The sequence below is a fragment of the Giraffa tippelskirchi genome, chromosome X (assembly GCF_054371585.1).
Source record: "Giraffa tippelskirchi isolate mGirTip1 chromosome X, T2T-mGirTip1v1.2.pri, whole genome shotgun sequence".
Lineage (NCBI taxonomy): Eukaryota > Metazoa > Chordata > Mammalia > Artiodactyla > Giraffidae > Giraffa > Giraffa tippelskirchi.
The window spans coordinates 143,411,580-143,435,851 of NC_137289.1; the positions used below are offsets into that span (position 1 = coordinate 143,411,580).

At 43.0% G+C, this 24,272-nt stretch overlaps 1 protein-coding gene across 6 annotated transcripts in view; it reads left to right on the forward strand.

The window, feature by feature from the left end:
• The window catches only part of GPM6B (glycoprotein M6B), a 156,484-nt gene that overhangs the window by 112,734 nt on the left and 19,478 nt on the right, over nucleotides 1-24,272 (forward strand). Inside the window, exons 1-2 of one of the 6 annotated variants that reach the window (XM_081566429.1) lie at nucleotides 1,261-1,728; nucleotides 10,371-10,490. The exons of 2 other annotated variants lie outside the window; for them this stretch is intronic. In XM_081566429.1, the coding sequence (XP_081422555.1) occupies nucleotides 1,668-1,728; nucleotides 10,371-10,490 (181 nt within the window). In that variant the 5' untranslated portion in view covers nucleotides 1,261-1,667. Of the gene's footprint in view, nucleotides 1-1,260; nucleotides 1,729-10,370; nucleotides 10,491-24,272 lie in introns of those variants that run through there. 3 more of the 6 variants (XM_081566428.1, XM_081566432.1, XM_081566430.1) reach the window with 3 other exon arrangements.

Consider the following 24,272-nt stretch of genomic DNA (forward strand, 5'->3'; position numbering starts at 1 on the left):
CAAACAAATGTTTTAAAATGGTGCAGAAATTAGTGATGTTTGGAACCATAGAGCTTATAACTCTGATATATGTGCTTAGATGGGTTGAGAACATTGGTCCAATAGTATCTGAGGATGCAAGGAGACTTGTGAGAGCAGTAGTCACAATCATTGTTTTTAAAATAGCCTTTCTGCTGAACAATTAGAGCGTTCTTAAAAACAGCCTTTTGACTCCGAATGCGGGATTCTAGGGACTAAGGCTCCTTACAGAAATAACCACATCCAAGAAGAAAAACCACTCTACTTTGATTTTTCAACCAAGGAGTCAGCAAAACGTCAGCTAGATATACTTGTAGCGTATTATGCTTCTTTTAAAATAAAGATGGATACTTTTTTATGAATTAGGTTTGAGCTGAAGTTTCTCTTACTATCTCATATGTTAGCTATAGATCAGGAAAAGGATTCTGGGGCTGAATTGCTATACTGCTGTTGTTAAATCGGTGTTTGGGCCCTCCTCCTTCTGTGCTTTTCCTCCCCTCTTTGATATGTTCAGGTCAATGTAGCTAGCTTGCTAGAGGTTGTGTGAAAGACACATTTTAAAAAATTGAAGTGTGGTTGATTTACAGTGGCGTTAATAGTTTCAGGTGTATAGGACATGGATTCAGAAGATATTCGTATATGCATATCTATTCTTTTTCTGATTCCTTTCCATTGTAGATTCTTAAAAGATAATTGAGTATAGTTCCATGTGCTGGCAAGTAAGGCCTTGTTGTTTATCTATTTCATAAATGGTAGTGTGTATAATCTCAAACTCCTAATTTACCCCTTTCCTCCTCTTTTGCCTTTGGTAACAGTAAGTTTGCTTTCTTCTGTCCATCTGTGGGTCTCCTTTTGTACATGTTAAACTGGTATCATTTTTGTTTGTTTGTTTTTTACATTCCACATGTAAGTGATGTCATATGGCATTCTGTCTTTTTCTGGAAAAACACATATTAAAGAAAGAAAAAGAAAACGGAGACCCCCGGGCAAGTCCTTTAACTAGATCCTAGGGTCTAGGGTCAGGGGTAAAGGAAATAAAACAAACTGAGGCTCCATCCAGGGGTCCCAGGGGGAAGGTGAGAGTTCCCTTGTGGGAAGAAACAAGGCTTTCTGCAGAAACACACAGGGGCCGGCGGAGCGCCAAGTCACGTGGTGGGAGGGGGCTCTCTTCTCTCTCGGCTCCACAGCCCCTGCTCTGATGTCACAAATCTATTCTTTCCTGGGAGAATTAATTAGCATTCATTGGGTGCAGTTGGCGAGGAGGAAGGAGGGAGCCGGAGCGCGCGTGTAGGCAGGAGAGCCAGAGACGCAGCGTGGTCTGTGGGGCGCGGGGGGGGGGGGGGCCTGGGAGCCGCATCGGGGACTTGGGCAGCGGCGGGCAGGGGTGGCGGTGTTATAACCGGGATCCTCCGTGACGTATGGCTGCCGGCCCCTTGGCAGCTGTCTTTCTGGACCAGTAGGCGGAGGGGGATTGACGCCGCCGGAGACTTTTGCATCTTGGAAGGGACTGTAATCTTCTGTAGTGAAGCACCGAAGCTCTCCATCACCCGGGTGTAAATAAGAGCCGGAGGGGAGAGCAAAAGAAAAGGAAGAGGAGGGGGAGACGTGGGTGTCGGGGGGGAGCGGGCAAAGCATTTTTGGTGGATGGTATGAAGCCAGCCATGGAAACTGCAGCGGAGGAAAATACTGAACACAGCCAAGAAAGAAAAGGTACCCTGGGCTCTGACAAGAGCCTGTTTAAAGCTTTTCACGGGGGGTGCGGGTGGGGGGGGCGGTTAGAAAGGGGTAGCCGGATTTGTGTCTCGTGTAAAAAAAATCAGCTCTGAAACCATCCGGATGGCCTGTCTGGCTCTTGGGGTGGTTTTCTCCTAGAGGCTGGTGTTAAATGAATAGAGAGCAGCCTCTTTTCAGTACATCACTCATCCAAATCTTTCTCCCAAACGTGGTATTGCACAGAAGGAGGTCCCCAATCTGTCACCTTGGGAAGCTGGGTTGGGGAAACTGTCTGTTTTAATTATTATAATGAGCCCTAACTGAGATCCTAGGCTCTGCAAGTTATATTCCGGGGACACGGGAATGCATTGTCTTTTAGTAATGCGGAGGGGAAACGGGAGGGGCTTGCGTATTAAAATACGCTTTGGTTCTGTTGATGCTGTAGTGATTTTGGACATGCTCTAATTTTTGTATTTAATACGATTGCTATTTCTGTGTATCAGACCCTAACTCTGATGTGTAATAACCATTTACAGTTGGGGCTTGAGAGAGAAAACATCAGCTCTGTGGGCTAGTACTGATGGAAGAAGGTTAGGGGGCGGTTGGTCTTTTGCTGTTTCTGACTTGGAGATCTCCGACAAGAAAATCCACACAGGTCCTGTTCTTCAAAGGGCATCTGAGAACACATCCTGATCTTGACTTTTGCGGGGAGAAGTCAGTGTTTTGCGGTAGGAAGCTGGCAGAAAATAGAGGCTAACATTGATCTCTCTTTTCCTAGATAATGACTGGTTCAGGTTCACTACCTCACAGAATCAGCTCAGGCCCTGTGAGGTGAAGAGCATCTCACTGCATTGTAATTTACCTCTTTCACCCAAAGTTACTGTCCTAAAGGCACCAGAATGCATTCAGTACCCGCAGTGGCTCTTATAGCAAAAGCTCCCCATGCTGGGGTTATTTCTCCTGACCCTGACCTCCACTAATAGTCACTAAACAATGGTCAGTCTCCCGGATAGAGGTACAGGGATGTTTTACGTAAGACTATGTAGGTTGATCCGTCTGAAATTCCTGATAGTCAACCATTTTGCATTCACAAAAACAGCAATTTCGAGAATTTCACTGTGCCAGCATGCTTGAGTAGAACAGTCCTTGAATAACATTCTCCTCTAAACTGAGCAATTTCACTTTTTAAATTAATTGCTTTTCAAAGTATGATAAAATATGCAGAGGACAAAATGTGCCTTTTGAACCATTTTTAGATGGATAATTCAGTGGAATTAAGTACATAGCATTTAGATTTCTACAATTGGTAGTTGAGCTTAATCGCTGCGGCAAACCTACCACCCCCCCAAACAACAACAAAAGCCAGCCCCCATATCCCCCTGCCTTTTCTTGTATGTATATATTCGTTCATTTATAAGAATGACCAAATAGCAGTAAGGGAAACTCGCGGGAATATTTGTAAAGCTGAGGAACTGAAATAAAAGTTGAAAGATTGATTTCTATGACAATTAGAGACAAAGCTTGGGCGACATAATCACGCAATAACAGCATTGTTGTGAAGAAGCCAATCACAGTTGTACCAATTTTCCCCAAAAATAGATGCTTGGAACACACTTTGTATTAGTATGCAGCTGAAACCACTTTTGGTCTCCGCAGACAAGAACAGGGCATAAAACCAATGTAGAATCCTTACTACTTGACTCTGGTTCTTACCATTATTTATCTTCCGGAGTGCTATTATTTCGTATACATTAAATATTTATTATTTAATACGGAAAATCTACAGCTGCTACTCCATCTCTGGCAGTCTGTATATGAAAACTCATTAGCAAGGGTTTCAGAGACAAAATTAGAAGCAAAAGATAATTTCTGGAGGAACTTTAAAAAGTACCAAAATGGATAAACACTAGCTGTTGAGTAGTCCAGAAGTACCAAGTTACTGCAAGATACGGTCACATGTATAGTTTATACTCGAGTAAGAACACGGGCCCGGGATTGGATTTTGACCAGGGCAACAGGGGTCGTGCTTGCCCTTAACCCACTGGGAGTGTTGATCTGGATGGCAGCCTACCTGCTGAGCCTGGTTTAAATGAACAAGTTCATCTGCCAGCCAGGCAGGATCGAAGCTTCCACGACTGTATCTTTGTAGTGTGCCCAGTTTGCTCTCCCATTGTCGTCCAAGGCACATATAGAGGCATAAAATGATAAACATGTTTGGACATGCTTGCCACTCCAGGATTCCTTCAGATTTAATTTTAAATTTATAAAATCAGTGTTCACTTGATTGAAATGAACATTTACAAGTTTGACACAGGGAATGCATTATATAATTCTTGAGCAGGTGGATCTGTGAGGGTGGGGGTTCCTTTAAGCCTGTCACCAAAGGATTTATTTTAGTAAATTGAATCCTCTACATTTTGTCACTTCCCACAGAGTTTTATGCACATGTATTTTCCCCCTCTATTCTTCCTTTCCAAGTTGTTTTCATAGTCAGTGGTACAGGCAACACTTATCTCTGAATTTGGAGTATTATTGCCCATTGGCTAAAACTCAGTAGCTTGTGGATTAATGGCTTCAGATAGTTATTAGTAATGTTTACTAAGAATACAAGTTATTATAAACTGACCTCAGCTTTTCCAGACAGTGTCACTTCTCAGAGTTTTAGCGGGACAAAGAAAGCTGTTTCGTTAAACTCAATCAGAATGACTTTGTTCCTATTGTAAACAAAAATAATCCAAGTCCTCAAAAAAAAAAAAAAAGAAAGCATATGTGTTTTGAAACAGTCTCCTAGCTTTTGTCTTGGAACCCTACTGGATGCTTGAAATTCACAAGAGGTAATTTAGCCTTTATTCAGGAATTTTTACAGAAAGCAAGAGGTTTTCTCAGAAGGATTTAAAAAAAAAAAAAGCCAAATTATTGCCAATGACACTTTTTAAATCAATCGGAAACATTAAATTAAATCAAAGTGTTAAGAATTCAGTAAGCAGATTCACTGAAATGGAATAAGTGGAGGAAATGAATAAGACAGAATAAAAGCAACTAGATCATGAGGCTCAATAATAAAGAGATGAGAGTGAGGTTTCTATTTATTTCTGTGGAGTATTACTTGATGTCAATTCATTTGTGAAAAACCAGTGCATCTAGACTCACTGGGAGGGTGTAATCTAGGGGCAGAAAAACAATTGAATCACTTGCTCCATTGGATAGAGAAAAAACCCCAAGTATCTGTTAGGAAAATTATTTTTATTACTTGTAGGAACCTGGAGTCTACTGAAGCAATTGTAGTCAGGCTAGTTAAGCTCCTCTGAATCACTGCTCAGCTACATTTCAGAACTCCAGGTGTCAAATTAAATTTCTAAGCGCACAAAAAGAAAAATGTAGAAAATCAGGAATAATGTGTAATTTAAAATGAATTGCAGGCCATAGTCAACATAAGAAATGAATGTGAATGGTTGATATAATTAGAAAATGAACACATCCATTTAAATCTTTTTAATCAAATAGGTATAATTTCTTAGGTTTCTATTTTTTTAAAAAATTGAGTGAAAGATGTGCACTTTTGGCCAAAAAAAATTTATTTGTATCGTTTTTGTTTAGGAAGGAAAACACTCCTCTAGAATATCTGACCCGTAGGCTAAAATCCCAGAGGGACACATTTAACACATTACACTCATCCTGGTGATCTGGGAAGTATTTGATGTTGAGATTTTTATTGATGTTTTCTGACTTGATTATGTACATATGGTACGGAGAAAGTTGTAGATGCAGTTTTTTCCTATAAGGATCTGCCAAGGAGGGCATTTGAAGAGAGGGTATCTGGGGACGAGACTGTAGAGAGAAGCAGGGCCGGCCAGATGGTGCTGGACATACGTGGTAGGTATGATACAGCTTGCTTTTATTTATTTATTTATTTATTTAGAAAATTTAAATGTGGAGAAGATCTCAGCAAGCCAGTTGGTACCTCTCTTCCTTTGATACTATCATTTCCTTTTAAAGATTTGGCCTTGCTCATTCATTAGACAAAGAATTCAGACTCATTTCTGGAGATGGAGATATACCTTCCTTGGAAGTGAGCGGAGATCTTGAATTCCGATTGTAACGTTAAAAAGCATCATCTCTATCTCTTATTTGGGAGTACACGCCAATGTAAAGTAAACAATCTTCCTAACATGACTTATTAGCTTCGCTGTATCTGAGAACACATGACGTAACCAGTGTCCCCATGACGTAAGTTTCCCCTCACTGGGACTGGTGATAAATTGGCCTGTTCTGAGATACTCCCTTGCTTGTTTCTCCTTGAGATTCAGTATCCATCCATGTGAGATGGTTGGCCAGGAATAAGGATGGCTGTGGGGTGGAGGAAGAAGGTGGCTTTTAAGCGAGGGAGGCTATACTCCCACCTTCACAAATGTACCTGGTTGTGCATTCTCTGGTTCGTTTCTTTATTCATTTAATTCATTTACTAATGTTCCCCCTTTGAAGCATCATCCTTCTTCTGCCCTGTCAGCTCATGTCATAGGAGCAGAAGGTGCCAACTCATCGTAGGAACTGTTCTGTAGAGTATAATCTTGCTTTTAACAATACTCTTGCTGATTGGTGGCAGATTAAATCTCAGATGATGATGCCCAAGAGGAGAATTTTGATCCTTGACCAGCCCAGAGAAAGTATAATAGAGAAAATAAAATATTTTCCTATTTTGTAGACTCATTTGATGAATTGCATTAATTTTTTTTTGGTCTGTTCACGCCTTACTGACTATCTTTGAGATCAAGGATCAGTGCACTTGATCTGTAATGGGCCCAAGAGTAAATATTTAGGCCCAGTGGGCCACACAGTGTTGTAACTACTCAAGGCTTCCAGGTAGCGTGAAACAGCCATAGACAGTGGATAAGCACATGGGTGTGGCTGTGTTGCAGTAAAACTTCATTTGCAAAACCAGGCGGCCATCACTGGCTGACCCCTACTCTATCCTATAGTGTTGTTATAGCATCCTTTAATATTTTAAATCCTACTTGAGAATGGAGGATGACAGACATAGCTTTCAGAGACCTGGCCCAGTGAGTATGGTTTATTTATTTATTTTTTTTTTAGGAAGCTCAATCTTTGTTATTTAGTTGCTTCCAGTGATAATTTCCTAGATAGCAGAAAGCACACCAGCCTGCAGCTTAGTTATTCAGCCTCATCCCTAAATCACAGCATCTGAGTCAATGGGGGGAAAGTGTCCACAGCATTATTTTTATTTCCTTTTGTCAACCCCCCCCATCATTTGTGTCATGCCCATCTTTGGTGATGACCACTCAGTTCTGTGTCTTACCTCAGCCTCAACCATAAATAGTATGCAGTTGGCCAAGAAGTTCATTGGGATTATTCTGTTCCCTCTTATGGAAAAACGCAATCAAACTTCTTGACCAAGACCATTTCTGAGATGTCATAGTATTCTGTGCTTCCTCGAGAATATCCAGTGGTCTCCTGCCCACGTCTCCCTTCTACTCTCTAAGGGGAGCATTTGCAGTCTTCCTGCTGAAGAGCAGAAGCTGAAATCTTCCTCTGTCTGAACGTTTTCCCCACTTCTTGACAGTTGGCAGTCCAGAAAGGACGCCATTTTAAAACACTCCCCAAGCTGAGGCATCCCCTCATGATCACGTGACTCCCTTTTAGATTTTAGGCCCCTGTTCTTTTAAACAAAACATATCCTATGTTCTTTGAAATTTTGTAATTTCATACTTAACTGTCTTTAAGTTTGGCTCAGAGATACAAAATAGAGGGTTTTCTTTCCCTTCATGTGGAAAGATGAATTGTTGTCCAGAGGCCTTGTCACCCACTTACTGGCCCCATCTCCACACCTACAGGAGGAGGAAGAATGCTGAACTGAGTGTCTCGGGTGTGGCCACCAGGCTTTACTCAGAAAACACATTAGTGTCGGGCAGTGCATGGGTTTTCATTGTCATTGCCAAGCAGCCTGTGCCTGACTGCCCACGTGAGGAGATGAGGGCAGAGAAGAAATTGGTCGTTGACAGACATTTCCTGAATTGCCTACCCTGCCTTGGGTGAGGTCAGTGTGGTTGCAGGTGGGGTTGGGGACCTGGAGACCCATTGCTTGAGCCACAGGGTCCCAGGATATCCTCTTGCATTCAGCCAACTATTTATCTGGCAGACATGGATTGGGCACCTGCTGTGTGTTGGACCTGGAGAGAGAAATTTTTTGAAAGGAGGATGAAAATTTTTCAGATAGAAGTGATCGAGCTACTGGGAATCCTCATGCTTGAGGTTGACATAGAGGGCTTATAGCCACTTTAACCAGGAGTATGACTTGATCTCCTGGTTCTTTCCACCGGCCCCAGTGGGTTGCCCTGCTTTTGGAGAATATAGCACAACCCATGGTGTGAGAGAAACTTTCCTGAAGAGTAAACTAAAACTCTAAATGCAGGAAAGGCTGAGAGTTCAAAACTTTTAAGAACTCTTAAATAGCATCAGGAGCTTGGGATATGAAGCACGTCTTGCTGCACAGAAGCACAGCTTACCTCCAGACCTCAGCAAAAGAGTAGAAACAGTGACAGCACAGGCCACAGTTGGATAACCTGCCCTCTGGAGTCATATCACCCACATTTACGCACAGGCTCCTCCCCTCCAGCTGTGTGATCGTGGACAAATGACTTAACTCTCAGTTGCCCCTAGCTTCTTCATTTGTAAAGCTAGAGTAATAATAGTACCTCCTTCATAGGATGGTTGTGACAAATACCTTGATCTCAAATGAATGAGGTAATGGTAACAGTCAGACTGGTTTTATCTTATGTATTGGCATATCCCAAATGTTCTAAGCTGTGATCGCTTAGGAAGGTATCTGATTTAAACCTAATGCATGTGTAGAGGCCGTCTAAAATTCACAGCCAAGGCAGATCCATCTCCTCTGACCCTAAACAGGGTCCTAAAATAAATTGCTTGAGGAAATCAGATCCCCATGATTCCAGGTGGGAAACTTTGAAGTGTGTCCAATATTCTATTGGAGATCAAAGAAGCCCAACTAAAGAAATTGTGGACTGACTGGCATAACAACCATGGACTGAGCAAAAACTCTTTTTGAAAGGACTGTCTTGAAACTTATGACTCAAACCTTGGAAGGACTAAAGTGATTGGCAGAATCAGAGCATGTGACATTCCTTAAAAATGTATTGACTTAAATAGTTTTGCCTGTGTTACACATAGTTTTTTAAAATAACTTTAACACTCTGCATTAAAAAAAAATTCCTGAGGGAACAGGTGTAACATGCTTTGCGTGGTGCCCAGCACGCTGTAGCACACATCTCCATTTAACAACAGAATCAGCAGCAGTAAAAATACTTTCATTGTGCAGTTCTGATCTTGTCCTCACATCCTTTTTCCCCCTCTCAAATGTCTTTTAAAGCCTTTAACTCTCTTTAATGTCTCTAAAAAACATTGCTTTATCACAAAACCAAAGAGATTTGCCCTAAAACACCACCTAGAAACGTAGATCTCCACTTCCCAAGTGGAAATACCATGAGAGTTTTCAGAGACTGTGGAGAGCAGAGTCAGGTTTCATAATGGCTGGGGAGGTGTTCAGTGGATCTGCTCAGGGCATTCGCTCTTTAGCCTTACCATGTGATGGTTTGCTTAGTCCTTATCCTCAGTGGTCTAAGATGCCCAATGGGGCATTATAATGTGCTCTTCTGATGGAATAATTCCCCCACATCAATGTCAGCACCATTTGTTTAATCCTTAAATATTTGTGGCATCCCGGAAGCCGTAACCCATCATTAGGTTTGATGGGATTCTCAGCTATAAACTGGCCATAGTGACCTTATGGTCTCTTGGGATTTCAAGGTTGTAATTCAGCTAACAGTTACCAGCATCTGATTCTGTGTCAGGCAAGTTGGTAGATAGTTTTCTGTCCAGTTCCCTAAGAAGTACGAGATATAGTCAGATTATCACTTGGGACCTACTTGAGTCTCCAGGAGGCCACTTGTCACCTCATGTGTGAGGAAGCAGTGCTTCAAGCCCAATGCCCACAGCCCTTTCTCTGTCAAGACACTGGGAGAGCATTGGAACAAGATTTAATGTGGAACATTCTAGACTCTGAAGCCCTGAGCTTAGGTAAGATAAGATGACAGAGAATACTGCCGATGTCATTGGGAGGACAGGAGTGTCACCTAAGATTCAGCAGACCATGGGGTTATTGGCTGGCACTACCTACCATTAGAGCAAGCTTGGATTCACCTTTACTTATGTAGCTACAACGATGATTGTGCTCTGTGGGTCTGAAAGTGAACTGAACAGAAAGAAAAAATACAACGGTGAGAAGCCAGCTTTTCCTTATCAACAGTGTCTGCCCAACATGAGCATTCGAAGGGGTGAGGAGGATTGGGAGGAGATGGAGAAAATAGAGAAAGAAAATATTGGTGATTTTTTGGTCAACTTCAATTCAAAAATGGAGGAAGAGACGCTAACATTCTCAGCGTATCATGCCGAATTGATAAGATAGTACTGAAAGGTTGCAGTTCAATAGCGTATTTTGTGTATTCATCGTTTCCTTTAATTATATGGTAAAAGAATACATTAAAATGCTGATGTAGAATCTTTGCTGGAGATAGAGACACTGACTCTTTGCCACCTGAAATTGGCAGTGAACAGCAGAGCTGAAATGGAAATTGGCAGGTACCACTGGATGTACCCAGGCTCAAAGAACCACCAGTACCGTCCCGTGCCAACCCTGGGGGACAGGGCTAACCCCTTGAGCGGTCCAGGTAAATACAGCCTTGGGGTGCATTCTCATAGCAACTCAACTGTTACCTTTAATATGATTTGTGATAGCTCTTTTGGTATGGTGCTATTTTCTGTTTTGCTTGATGCATTCATTTGTTCACAGGGGCTGGGGGGGAAGTGGCCCTTTAAACATTGTTTTCATCATCTTTCTTTTTCTCTCTTCCTCTCCATTCCACCCCATCTTTCCCCTCTTTCTTCTCCCTCCTCCCTGTTTTTTTCCCCTCACCTCTTCTTCTCAAAGGGAGCAAGGTACAATGAGATGTGCCTTGGGGTTAAGCATGAAATGTCTGATATTTGAACTACCAATGGGGTGGGGCAGTCACACGTGCCCATCATGGGACCAAGAACTGAGCTGGGCCATTTGAGGAGCCTGGGCTCTGAGAGTGCTGTCAGTGGCCCCAAACATCTCTCTGGCCACATGGGTCTTCAACCCTCTGATTTAACATCAGTCTGTTACCTTTGAGAAGGAAAACTCAGAGCCCATGAAATGAGGATCATATACTTGGGTACTTGACCCCATCAGGTAGGTCCATGGGGTCTGATCAATAGTCTCCTTGCTCAGAGGAACACCAGCCTCTCAAAACATCTTAAGTGCTGGGTCTGAGTGAACTGTGCATCAGCCCTTCTGGGGACCTGGAAGGGGAGAATCCTGAGCGATACGCACACCCACCCTCCACATCCCTGAAGTCCACACAGAGCTAAGACTCAGTGGTTTTAAGTTACTTAAAATGAGAATACAAAGGGATGGTGGTGGGTCAGAGAAACACACCAGGCTTCAAGTTATTGCTGGAATTCTGTGTGAACCCATAGCGTCGTTTGTCTGAAATGTCTTCTTACTTCTGCAAGAATAAACCAGAAATGACAGCATAGAACTGAAAAGTCTGGAAAGAGCGATCTGGAGGTACAATGTAAGACCTACACTGAGTTACAAAGTCATAGCACCCGTCATTCACTTAATAATTAAAACTTTTTTTCTTTAAAACCTGAATTGTGGTTTCAGGTTAATTAACACAAAATCTGTCTTTGCATTTAGTTCTATGCCTTGAGTGACAAATCCTTCACTCCATCTCTGGCCACTAGGCGCCAGCTCTGTGTGCCTGTGTAGTGCTGGCTCGAAGAGGTGAGCAAGAAATGCCACCAGACATTTGTTCTCTTGGAGCCTTTGAAGGATGGAAGGTTCTAGAAGCTTGATTTTTAAAAATTGCCATTAGGCATGATGTATACATACAGTGGAATACTGTGTGGCGATGGGAGGGAATGAAGGATGCATACTACACACTGCGACACAGATGGATCTCAGAAACATGATGCTGAGTCAAAGATGACACATGAGAGCAAATACTGCAGGGTTCCACTGATATGAAACGTCCAGAAATGGCAAATCCAGAGAGACAGAAAATAGCTGAGTGTTTGCTGGAGGCTGGGGGAGCCAGCATTGGGGAGTGACTGCTGAGGGTACAAGGATCCTTTATGGAGTGATGGAGCTGTTTTCAAATTAGATTGTGGTGATGGTTACACCATGCTGTAAATTGACTCAAAACCACACTGGATCGTACACTTAAAAAGGTGAATTTTCTATGTAAACTTAGCTCAAAAGCCTCCCCCGCTCCCCGCCCTGTAAAGAAAAATATGTACAGTTGAATGGCAGAGAGGGAAAGAGAACAGGCAGTACTTGTTAACATGACAAGAAGGTCTCCGCGTTATCTGTAATGGTTGGGACTAAATTCTTAATTTAGTTAAGAATTCAGAAGAGTTGGGGCTTTTGAAAAGTGATGTGGTGCACCTACCGTGTGCACTTGCCGTGTCCCCAGCAAGGTCTGGGTGCACCCCTCAAGTCCAACACATGGATCTTTCTGGAGCGCTGGACTCAGGTCAGTGACATCTGCGAACAGCCTCTGGGCCATTCAAGGTCAGTTTTGGATATCAAGGGCATTCAGAGCAACGGGTTTGGCTGCCAGATGAACTCCACCCCCACCCCACCCCCAAAAAGAAACCAACCTTAGTTTTCAGAGGTTTTGGAATTCTGGAGTGGTATGATGAGAAACTGTAGAACTCTAATAGTTAATCACATTGCTGGTGATGTTTCAGGTGAGAATTCTAGGATCAAGCAGGCTCTTGTCAGGGGAGGGGGAGAAAATCCCCAGACTGAGGGACTGAAGCTAGCCATGGCTCGCCTTCCCAGTGGCCCAGAGATTTTGCTGTCTCCTCAGTCAGCACAGTTGCCATTCTCTGCTTAGATCCCAAACCAGATGGTGTGAGGGAAAAAATAGACGATTCCATATGGCTCTCGTGTCTTTTATTTTCCCCCTTTGCAGAGGTCTCAGTTTCTCTCCACTGGGGGACAGACAGTGGGAAGAGGCTTTGGTCCACGCCAACGGGGAGATCTTTGCCGAAGGAAAATGCAGGCACTGTGGCAGAGACCTCCTCCCCCCCAGACTGCTTACTCCCCGTGAGGGACGTCAAGGTGCTTCCAGCTTCCCATCTTCCTTTTTGGGTGAAACTTCTCTGTGGAATTACATTTTTAGCACTTGGATAGTGAATTCTTCACCATCTGTACTTCTTTCTTCTTTTTGAATTGTTTAACTTCTTTGACCAGGTGACATCCACATCTTCTTTGGGCCTCCAGGAAATCAAAGGGCGGGTGGCCACAAGGGCAGCCTCGGGTGACACTGCCTTGGGGACCTAGGCCTGAGGCAGTGGCACTTGGGAAATAAGGAGCCCTTTGGGCTTTGGTTGTGTTCGATGGAATATTGTGCTTAGCGTGTAGGGCATGGTTCAGGCTACTGCAGGTTGTCACAAGGGCTTCAGTCAGTGTCATCAGAGAGAATTTAGATCCTCTCTTCCACGTGCAGTCCGTGGGCCAGCAGGATCAGCATCCCCTGGAAGCTTATTACAAATGCAGAGTCTCAGGCCCTACCTGAGGCCTCCTGAATCTGAGTCTGCATTTTCAGAAATTTCCAGATGATTCCTGGGCATAATGCAGTTCGAGAAGCACTAATTGAGAGCAAGGCCCAAAAGCAAGAAGGGAGAAGACAGAGGAAGGAATTGAAGAGGTGGATTTCCCCTCAAAAGTTTGAGAAATCGCTGTGTTTCAAAAAGATAGAAGAGAATTGCTTCAGGTATCCATTCTCCTTTCTGTCCCTCTTTATGGGGAGGCGGATGTAAGAATTGCCAGTCATTAATGCACTGAGTCCTAGTTAGTTTGAAAGGCTGGTGACCTTGGATTCTCTTAGCTACTTGTCTGAAAGTGTGCCTCCTCTTATTTCTTTGTTTAAAATCGTGGTGAATGTGTGGGGAATGGGGCAGTGAAAGTGGGACCGGCTTGTCTCCTTCTGGAGAAAGCGAGGAGAAAGCAGTTGATAAGAGTTGGGAGAAGTTCTCAAATGCCCCTCGTCATCTTCTTGAATATAATCCAGTGACATGTAAGATGCTGTCACCTAATACAGCTGTAAGCTAAAAGACCAAGAATGACTATACAGACACTGGTAAATCTGTGTAGTTCTGCATTCAGTCTACCAGGTAAAAAGTACAAAAGCCACTACCTTCAGCAGTCGCCAGTTCCCCTCCTGTTGTTGTCGTGGATGAGTCACTAAGTCATGTCCGAGTCTTTTGCAACCCTATGAACTGTAGCCCTCCAGGCTCCTCTGTCTATGGGATTTCACAGGCAAGAATACTGGAGTGGGTTGCCATGCCCTCCTCCAGGGGATCTTCCCGACCCAGGGATCAAACCCGCATCTCCTGCATTGGCAGGCCAGTTCTTTACCACTGAGCCAGCAGGGAAGCCCCTTCTGACCAGCTCACAAATCCTAATGGCCCTGATGCTTGGACTCAGATGGCTATAGATAATTCCAGAAGTCCAAAGAGATCACCCTCTCACATATGGACTAGAACCAAAGGTGTGGGGAGAGCATGAGGAATGTTGGTGTTTGGCCGAGTGTTGAGCAGGAAGCCCCCGTGTTGGGATTTCCATGGCCAAGATTCCTGAGCAGCCATGGAAATCCCAACACGGGGCTAAATACCAACACTCCTGCGTGCTCAGTACTGTGCATCAGGTCACACTGTTGGGCTCCTCCTATTTGCCCAGGTGTGACCTGAGAAGGCAGGCCCCTTGAGACCCCCAGCCTTTCTCCCTCTGGCCACCTAGCCTGGGACTTCTCTGTCGTGGATCCATACTATAGAGTGACACCTGGGATTTGAGAGTCCTAGGAAATACTATTGGATTTGGTGTTAGACTGTCTTGTCACACTGTCCTAACCTATAGGTGTAAGGCAACTATGAGGCCTTTTCTGAAAACACTTGAACTGCATTTCAAGGTGGGGAACCCGTAATCTCTCTTTGTGCATCTTTGGTCTCTGTCGCTGGTCGTGTGTTGACTATAGCCTGGGCTCTGACGGTGTCGTGTGTGTTTTCAGGTAGGGCAACTGTTCCCTGGAGTCTGGTTGGAGAAGCACTCTTGGTTTACACAGCTGTGGCCAGGGGAAGCACCAGTGTGTGTGTCTGATGGCTGCCAGTGATTGAAGGTGTTTCAGGTTAAATGGAGGTGAACAGTGGACACAGTACAAGCATATTCTAGCCCAGATTCTTGCCATAATGTTTCTGAGTCTTTAAAGAGTTCTTTGCATTTTGTTTTCTGCTGTGGATTATTTTTTCCATTTTCAAATTACCTGCAGTTTTCACCCAAAAATGTGCCAGTATAGGGAAGGTAACTATTTTATAACTTATTTACCAAAGGCTATTATGTCAGTCATATACATAGAGTTTTTCATTTACAAATGTTCAACTTTTTATCAGCTATACTGTTGGTATATGCTTAGCACTCAATTATGTAGCAGTGGCTGCCACTGTGTCTGTGACATACAGAACTGCCTTTGCATTTCGGTCTTGTGTATATTCCTCAGCTCAGAGCAGACAAAGAAAGCAGAGATGAAAAGCAGATCGGTCAGAACTGAGTGTCTATCTGGGGCTTTCTGTCAGGTACAGCATCTGGTTTTAGAGAAACTGACTTGGATTATTCAAAGCAGCAATTTATAGTCTCTTAGAAACAGTGACATCTGATCTTCGTTACCTTTATAATACCCCCCTGTGTTGTAGGTTTTCAGTTTGAGTTAATTAAAATTAATTTTGTCTTGAACGCTTTTGCCCGCCCCTCCCCCCAGAGAGCTAACTGGAGACATTGGGAAGCAGCTCAAGTCTGCTTTTAGAGGTTATTCTTCCCACCTCCCCAAGCTGTGTCCTTTCGGGGGTCCCTGTTCACTCACAAATAGGCCACACATATACCATACCTGTGTGTTTCTAGATCTATCAAAAGCTTTTGTAAAATGGCTTGTGCACTGGGAAGCAGAAAGCTCTGGAGGTCTGAATCATCTAGGTAGGATGGGACTTTCTCTGAAGAGCAGCTTGCGTTTTTTCTAGGAACTTTCAGAGTCAGTGCTTTCACACCAAGGAGTAACTCTAGTGGTGAAATATCAGGCCAGTAGGAGCAAAACAGGTCTTTTCCGTGGTCTTAAGACAACCCTGTTCATGGTCATGTGCTCTTTCCCAGTGGTGATAGATGGAGATTATGGAGATCCCCATGAGGACTTGGCTTAGACCAAGCTGCTGATCACAACTGTGTCTCACCACACAAAAATTGCAACTGTGTTTTTGTGAATAAAGTTTTATTAGAACCAGCTATGGCCATTCATTTACAGATGTCTGTGGCTGCTTTCCTGCAAAAATGGCAAAATTGAGTGGTTTCAGCCATATGCTCTGCAAAGCCAAAAAGAGTTACTATCTGGCCCTTTCCATAAAAAAAAGCCAGCCCCTGTCTTAGAGTAATTGTATTCTTAGCACTCGTTATAAATCTAGTCACTTATGGTAGGCAAGACCGAAACATTTTGCTAGTCACTCAGTTTCCTAAAATCTCCATCCAAGAACCCTCACCTTCTTCTCTCCAGGCTCCAGAATCCTTGCTCCCCGGGGTACCGGTTGTTCACAGGCTTTAGACTAAAGCTCAGTCCTTCTTCAGAGGGTCCCTTGGCTCTTTCTGGAAGCTCAGCCCCTTTGGCCTCTTACAAGTCCTTTTCTGAGTGTTCCCACAATAAACCAAGTCCTGTTAAATATATACCATGGGCTGTTTTCATCTATTACTCCATTTGTTGTACTTTAGTGAGTTTTATTTTCTGTGTTAAGTAAAAGAATCACCAAGGATGCTGGTTAAACATTCAGATTCCCAGATTCCCCCTTCGGGGTGGGTCCCAGGAATTTGATATGTTTTAATAAGCTCCCCAGGCAATTCAGAGCCACACTGAAGTCTGACCACCACTACTGTATATGTGGAGGATCAAAATCTTAATGGAGAAAATAGCTCTTCATGATAACATCTTTGGTAAAGTATTGTTTCAGGTCAAAATACCTTTCTGAAGGGCAACATAAACTTGAAATTGAAAGGCAACTTGTATACATGTTTTCTATCAAGATCCCCAAAGCCAAATCACTGCATCCCTAGCAGACAGTGAATTTGAAGCAAACTTCTCTTGATGTTTTAAGATTGTCATTGCATCTTTGTGTCATTGCATTTTTTAAAAAATGCTTTAAAGATTCTATTGTAGAGCTGCAGGCATATACCAGAGTGAATCTGTGTATTAGTTATCTATTGTTGCATGACAGATTAATCTTACACTCAGTAGTCAGGAACAACAACATATATCATCTCAATTTCTGTAGGTCAGGAGTCTGGACTCTGGAGTCTCTGGGTCTCTAACAAGGCTGCCACTGAAAGCATTGGCCAGGGCTGCAGTCTCATCTGAAAGCTCAACCATGGAAGAATCCACTTCCCAGATCACTTTTTGTGGTTGTTTTCGGGACTCAGTTCCTCAAAGGTTGTGGAACTGAGGGCCTCAGCTACTCACTAGCTCATGGCTGGAGACCTCCCTTGATTCTTTGCCATGTGGGCTTTCCCATATCTCCCTCATGACGTGGTGGCTGACTTCATCAGAGAGAGTGGGTGATAAGAGTGTGCCAGAAAGAGAGACAGAGAGTGCTAGGAAGATGGAAGTCAGTTTTTTGAAACATAATCAGGGAAGCTAATCAGTAGGTTTAGCCCACACTCTGGGGGAGGGTATGAATATCAGGAGGTGAGGACCATCGGGGGTGTCTTAGAAGGCTACCTGCTGCAAGCTGTATAAATGATTCAAAATGGAAATGCATCATGTGTCCCCTTAAAGCACTGGCTTCTCTCCTTAATGACAGTAGCCCCTACACTTTCCTGTCACCAACTAGCCCATACGTTTTGTAGCTGTAGGATATCTTCCCCCCCCAACCAGCCCACCCCACCCAGGTCGATGTGGTTGATAAGGCTCCTGACTTTTGTTGCCAATCCTTAGTTTCCAAAAAGGACTTGTAACCTTTTACCATTACTAGCATCTTTTGTAAAAATTGAACTTAAGAAGCATATCTTGAAAGGAAAAGAAAAAGGTCATTTTTAAAACCTTTTTGTGAGTTACAGTTGATATGCACAACCTGCATACATGTAAAGTGAACTGTTTGATCAACTTTGACATACATATGTACCCATGAAACGAGCACCACAAGCAAGATGGTGACATGTCTGCCAATCTCCTGGGTCCCTTTGTAAGCCCTTTCTTTCCCCACAACCACTGATTTACCCTCTGTCTCCGGTGTGTTGATATTTTCTGGAATGGCCCCTATGAAAATTCGTTCACATATATTCTCTCGTGTTTTCTCAGCGAGCCATGCCTGTAAAATGCTATGTGACTTTGACTGCTTCACAGCTCCAAGCTTTGTCTGATTTTTACCCTTCCTGCCTTCATTGAATACACCCTGTGCCCTTTGAATAAAACTCAAAAAGACCCATTCTGCTACCACCCACAGTGGAAGCATTTAGTTTGCACCCCCTGCAATTCAGCCTACAGGCTAGCACCAGATTAATCTCTTAAAAGCATATCTCAGATCATGTCACTCGCCTGTTCACAAACCTTCCCTCTGTCCTTACTGCCTGCAAAATGAAGCACCCAGGGATGCAGGCTGGCTCAGAGACCTCCCCGCAGGAGGGCCCTGCCTGCCTCTCCAGCTTGTCTCCTGACACTGTCCCAATGCCCTTGACAAACTCCACCACACGCCCTCAACTTTCCCTACTGGCGCCTAACCATATCAGTCCTGTTCTTCTTCACTCATGCCTGTCAATCTGTCCTAACCACAGGATCCTTCTGTTCTTAAAGGCCTGTCTACACCACTGCCACCCCCAAGCCCCTTCCTAAGCTCCCCACGCTAAGCCAAGGAGATGCCTCTACCTCCCTCCCCATGTCCCTGTGTCACCTCGCTCTTCATTCTACTTTAATATTTCTGCTGTGTTCATGTCCCTCACCCCACTCCAAAGCATCAAGACCAGGAGGGCAAACCAAACCCCTGCAGCTCCCAGCACAGTGCCTTGCACATAGCAGCAATTCAGTAGACACTCGCTGAGCTCAGCGCAATCCAGCAACACATAGACACTGTAACCTAGATGGTCAAGGAGGTTGAGTGATGCTAAAGCTTAGTATTGCAGGGGCACCTCAAATTTCCTGAACACCCTACAGATCTGTGTGCTCTTAAAACCTCTGTCACTTAGATTTGGAGCTAGCTTTCCAAAGAGTCTGACACAACTGAGCAAGCACGCACGCACGCACGCATCCCCAACTTGCCTAGTTTTCCCTGGTTCTTTGCTCCCCACTTAACTAGGCTAAGATCACACACATGGTCTTTAGGAAAACCAAAGCCAGTCCCCACAGAAGGTGAAGGATGGGACTGACAAGACCTGTGTCTTGACTTTATTTACTCTCATCATGTGAACATAGCTTTCCTTTTCCATGATCACTTATCTTCTGCTGACCAAGCCACATTGCAAATGTGAGAGGCTCATCAATTTTGAGAGTTTTCACAACATGCCACAAAAATGAAAATTTTTGATTTCACAGATTTTAGGACCAGGTTTTAGAAGGATATCCCCCCAAAACAATTATCTTTATATCATTAAAAATAGTTTCAGTGTTCTTGGCATTATACAGTTGGACTTGTATGTCAGTGACTCTAAGAACGTCGTAAGAGAACTGGAAAGCAACCTATCGTTTGGGTGTTTTCTTACTTAGGTCTTCAACAGGAAGCTCCCATGTTCACTGACTTCATGATACCTTCTTAATGGTATATACCAATGGTTTATAGACTTTGGGGTGTTAAGTCCCTTTACTCTCTTAAAAATAATTGAAGACCCCAAAAGCTTTTGCTCATATGGGTTGTATCTCTAGGTACTTTTGTATTAGAAATTATAACTAAGATATTACTTAAGTTTTCATCATAGAAGTTAAAAGTTGTATAATTTATTTTTATATTTTCTTTATTAGTATTTGATCTCAGAAATAGATTATATTTTATCCTTTAAAAAATAATGAACTTATTTATTTAAAATGTTACTAATAAACCCATTACCTGGTAGCAAAAATAATGTTTGAGAAAGATAACTCTTCCCAAACAAGGCAAAGCTTGAGTCAGAAGAGTAGCACTGTTTTACATTTTCTCAAATCTCTGTAATATCTGGCTTAATATTCAACAGCTATTATCTTTACATCTACCTCTGCATTCACTCACAGGCATCTTGGAGCATCTAGTTTCTGCTGAAGTGTATAAAGAAAACTCAGTCTCTCACAGATAGGTGGCTGGAGAAGGGAGGAATGTTTTAATGGCCTTTTCATGTATTTGTGGAACTCTTCCTTGATAATACACCAAAATCCAGCAAGTGGTGATTTCTTAAAGATTATTGATAATGTGGAATCTGAAACTGTATTAGTGAACTTTTTCTACTCCATTCCATTAAAATCTATTGGTCTTCCTTGCAGTCTGATTGGTCTGTATTGGAGAATGATTTTGTAACATCCTTCATTGGTCACTTGGAAAATACTGGTTCTCTGGCTGGTACAAATGTTCCAAGTATTGACACATTTTATTATACCATATCCCAAAAGTCACATTCTATTAACATCGCCACTGACTTTATTAAGAAGCCTTTTAAGTCCTGGGAAGCTGGGCCTTTCACAGGAGCAAGTTTTCCAGAATTGATTGGCAACAGATACTGTTGCTTATTTTCTTTGAAGTTGACAAGTTCATTTACATCAATTTTAAGAAAATCTGTGCCAGATAACCAAGTCTGTGTGTGTGTGTGTGTGTGTGTATGTGTATCTACCATGTTTCAGGTACAGTATTATAATTCAGCATCTGTATACAACATCTGTGTATACTGCAGAGTGATCACCACCACAAAATCTAGTTACCATCCATCACCAGACTAACAGTTGACCCATTTCACCCAAGCCCCGATCCCCTTCCTCTCTGGTAACTACTAATCTGTTCTCTGTATCTATGAATTGTTTTTTGTTTTTGTTTTTTTTAGATTCTACATATGAGTGAAATTATATGTTATTTATCTTTCTCCACCTGACTTACCCTATGTAGAATAATGCCCTCAAGGTCCATCTGTGTTGTTGCAAATGGCAAGAATTTGTTCTTTTTTTTATAGCTGAGTAGTATTTCATTGTGTGTGTATGTGAGACATACACATAAGATATATATCATCTTTTAAAAAAAATTTATTGAAATATAGTTGGTTTATTATGCTGTGAGTGTTTCTGGTATACAGCAGAGTGATTCAGTTATACATATACTCATTCTTTTTCAAATTTTTTTTTCCTGTATAGGTTATTACAGAATATTGAGTATGGTTCCCTGTGCTGTGCAGCAGGTCATTATTAGTTATCCATTTTATATATAGTAGTATGTATATGTTAACCCCAAGCTCCTATTTTATCCTTCCCCCACGTATTTCCCCTTTGGTAATCATAAGTTTATTTTTGAAACCTGTGAGTCTGTTTATGTATTGTAAATAAGTTCATTTGTATCATTTAAAAAAATTAGGTTCTGCTTGTAAATGATACACGGTATTTGTCCTCCTCTGACTTAACTCAGTATGATAATCTCTAGGTCCATCCATGTTGCTACAGGTGGCATTATTTAATTCTTTATAATGGCTGAGTAGTATTCCATTGTATATATGTACCACTAAGTGGACATGAATTTGCACAAACTCTGCAAGATAGTGAAGGACAGGGAAGCCTGGTGTACTGCAGTCTATGGGGTTGCAAACATGACTTCACAACTGAACAACAACATCTTCTTTATCCAGTCGTCTGTTAACGGACATTGAAGTTGCTTCCCTGTCTTGGCTATTATAAATAGTGCTGCAGTGAACACTGGGTTGCATGTGTCTTTTCAAATTACAGTTTTCTCAGGATATATGCTCAAGTGTGAGATTGCTGGATCATATGGTAGTTCTTGAGCTTCCCAGGTGGTGCTAGTAGTAAAAAACCCGCCTGCCAAGGCAGGAGATATAAGAGATATGGGTTCAGGATCAAACCAGATGAAATGGCAACCCACTCCAGTATCCTTGCCTGGAGAATCCCATGGACAGGGGAGCCTGGCGAGCTACAGTCCATAAGGTCACAAAGAGTTGGACACAACTGATGTGACTTAGCATGCACGCACGCGTGGTAGTTTTTACATCATCTTTATCCATTTATCCATCAGTGGGCATAGGTTGTTTCCATGTCTTGGCTATTATAAGCAATGTTGCAGTGAACAGAGGTGCATATATCTTTTCAAATTAGTGTGGAGATTCCTCAGAAATTAAGAATAAAATTACCAATATAACCTAAGCTATTTTACTTCTGAGTGTTTATCCAGAGAACATGAAAACACCGTTGGTGGGAATGTAAATTGGTGCAACCACTATAGAAAACAACAGCCCACAGGGGTTCCCTTTTCTCCACACCCTTGCCAATACTTGTTATTTGTTGTCTTTTGGATAGTATTCTGACAGTTATGAGGTGCTATCTCATTGTGGTCTTAATTTGCATTTCCCTGATGTTTAGTGAGTGATGTTGAGCATTGTTTCATATGCCTGTTGGCCACCTGTCTTGTTCCCAAGTCTTAATAACTATAGTGTGTTAGTCATTCTTTAAAGAAAAAAACAGCTGTCCGCCAGAAAACAAGATGCTAGTTCAGCTTGAAACTCAGTCGCACTTGAACTTTTCATCATGCTCTGGTATGCTACAGAAGTCCTGGATGTGTCTTCATTTCATTGCACAGAATCTTCAAAAGGGTGTGTAGATTTATTACAGTTGATAATTTTTTTTAACCACATCAAAGTGAAACTCTCTTGTTTTTTCCCTGTGAATGTGTGGTGGTGAGGAATGAACTGCTGATTCATTCACTTTGGTGCCACTGCCTGATTTATGCTATAGTCATTGGCAGTTTTCCTGTGGAAACGTCAGCATAGTGGGGAAAAGTCAGTACTGTCTAGTGCTATCATGAAGACAGTTTGGGCCTCCTGCACCTCCGGAGTCTTGGGGTCTCTCAAGGCTGCACTGACCCCCTTGAAGAGCCCCTTTTCTGCCCTTGTGGTTCAGTGAGGAGGTTCAGTGAGGAGCGATGGCCCAGACCTGCCTAAAGAGACCCTGCATTGTAAGGAGTTTCCCCGGGAATTGATGTGCACATGAAAGGTGGAGAACCAGTGCTCTTGAAGGGCGATCTGCAAACTTTTCCTGTAAAAGGCCAGATGGTAAATATCCGGCAACTGCTCAGCTCTGCCTTTGCAGCTTGAAAATACCCACATACAGTACAGAAAGGATTGAGCTTGGCTGTGTTCCAGTAAAACTTTATTTCTGGACACAGAATTTTGAATTCCATATACTTGTGTCACGAAGCAGGATTATTCTTTGAGTTTGGGTTTTTTCACAATCATTTCAAAATGTAAAAAACCATGCTGAGTTTGCAGGCCCTGTGGAGAGCCCAGTTGGGCCCATGGGCCACAGCTGGCTGATGTCTGCTCTAGAACACGTGTTCTCCAACTTAAGATCACCTGGGGAGCTTTTTTTTTAAAAAAAAAAAAAAAGCAAAACCTCTAATTCCTGAATCCCACCTCCAGAAATTGCGATTTAATTTGGTCTGGGGTAAAGTCTGGACATCAGGGCTTTCCCATGCGCTCCAGGTAATTCTCTTGGGCAGCAAAATTTGTGAACTTCTGTCTGTAATATTTTTTAAACAAAGTAAGGTTATTTTAAGCTCTTTTCTTTTTTTTTAATTGTAGAATTTGGCGGTCATGCATGGTGTCTTAGACCAGGATGGTACATGGTAGCCTGAGAGCGGGGTTTCTCATCCTTGACCCTTGGTGTCGCCTCCTTCTTTGTTGTGTTTGGGATGAGGACCATCCTATACGCTGTGGAGGGTTGAGCAGCATCACTGGCTTCTACCCACAACCTGCCAGTAGTACCTGCCCAGCTGTGATGACGCAGAGTGTCCACACTTCCCCGGGGGCAGAATCGTCCCCAGGTGAAAACCAGGGTTGTGAACATTGTGGAGTGTGTGCGCGCGCACTGTCTCAGGACTCTTCCCCCTTGGTGCTGTAGACATTGGGGTTGTGTAATTGTTGAGGGGGGGCTCTCCTGTGCCCTGTAAGATATTGAGCAGCATCCCTGGCTTCCACCCACTAGAGCCAGGAGTATCCCCTCCACCAGTCCTGACAACCCCAGGTATCTCCGGATGTTGCTCCATGTCCCCAAGAGGGGCACAGTTACTCCCTGTGGAGAACTAAGTCAGGGAGACGTTGGTCCCCTGCCATCCAGTCTTAGGTCTCTTAACTAAGAATTCTCTCCGCTTCCATTTTCCTGCTGGTTGTTTGA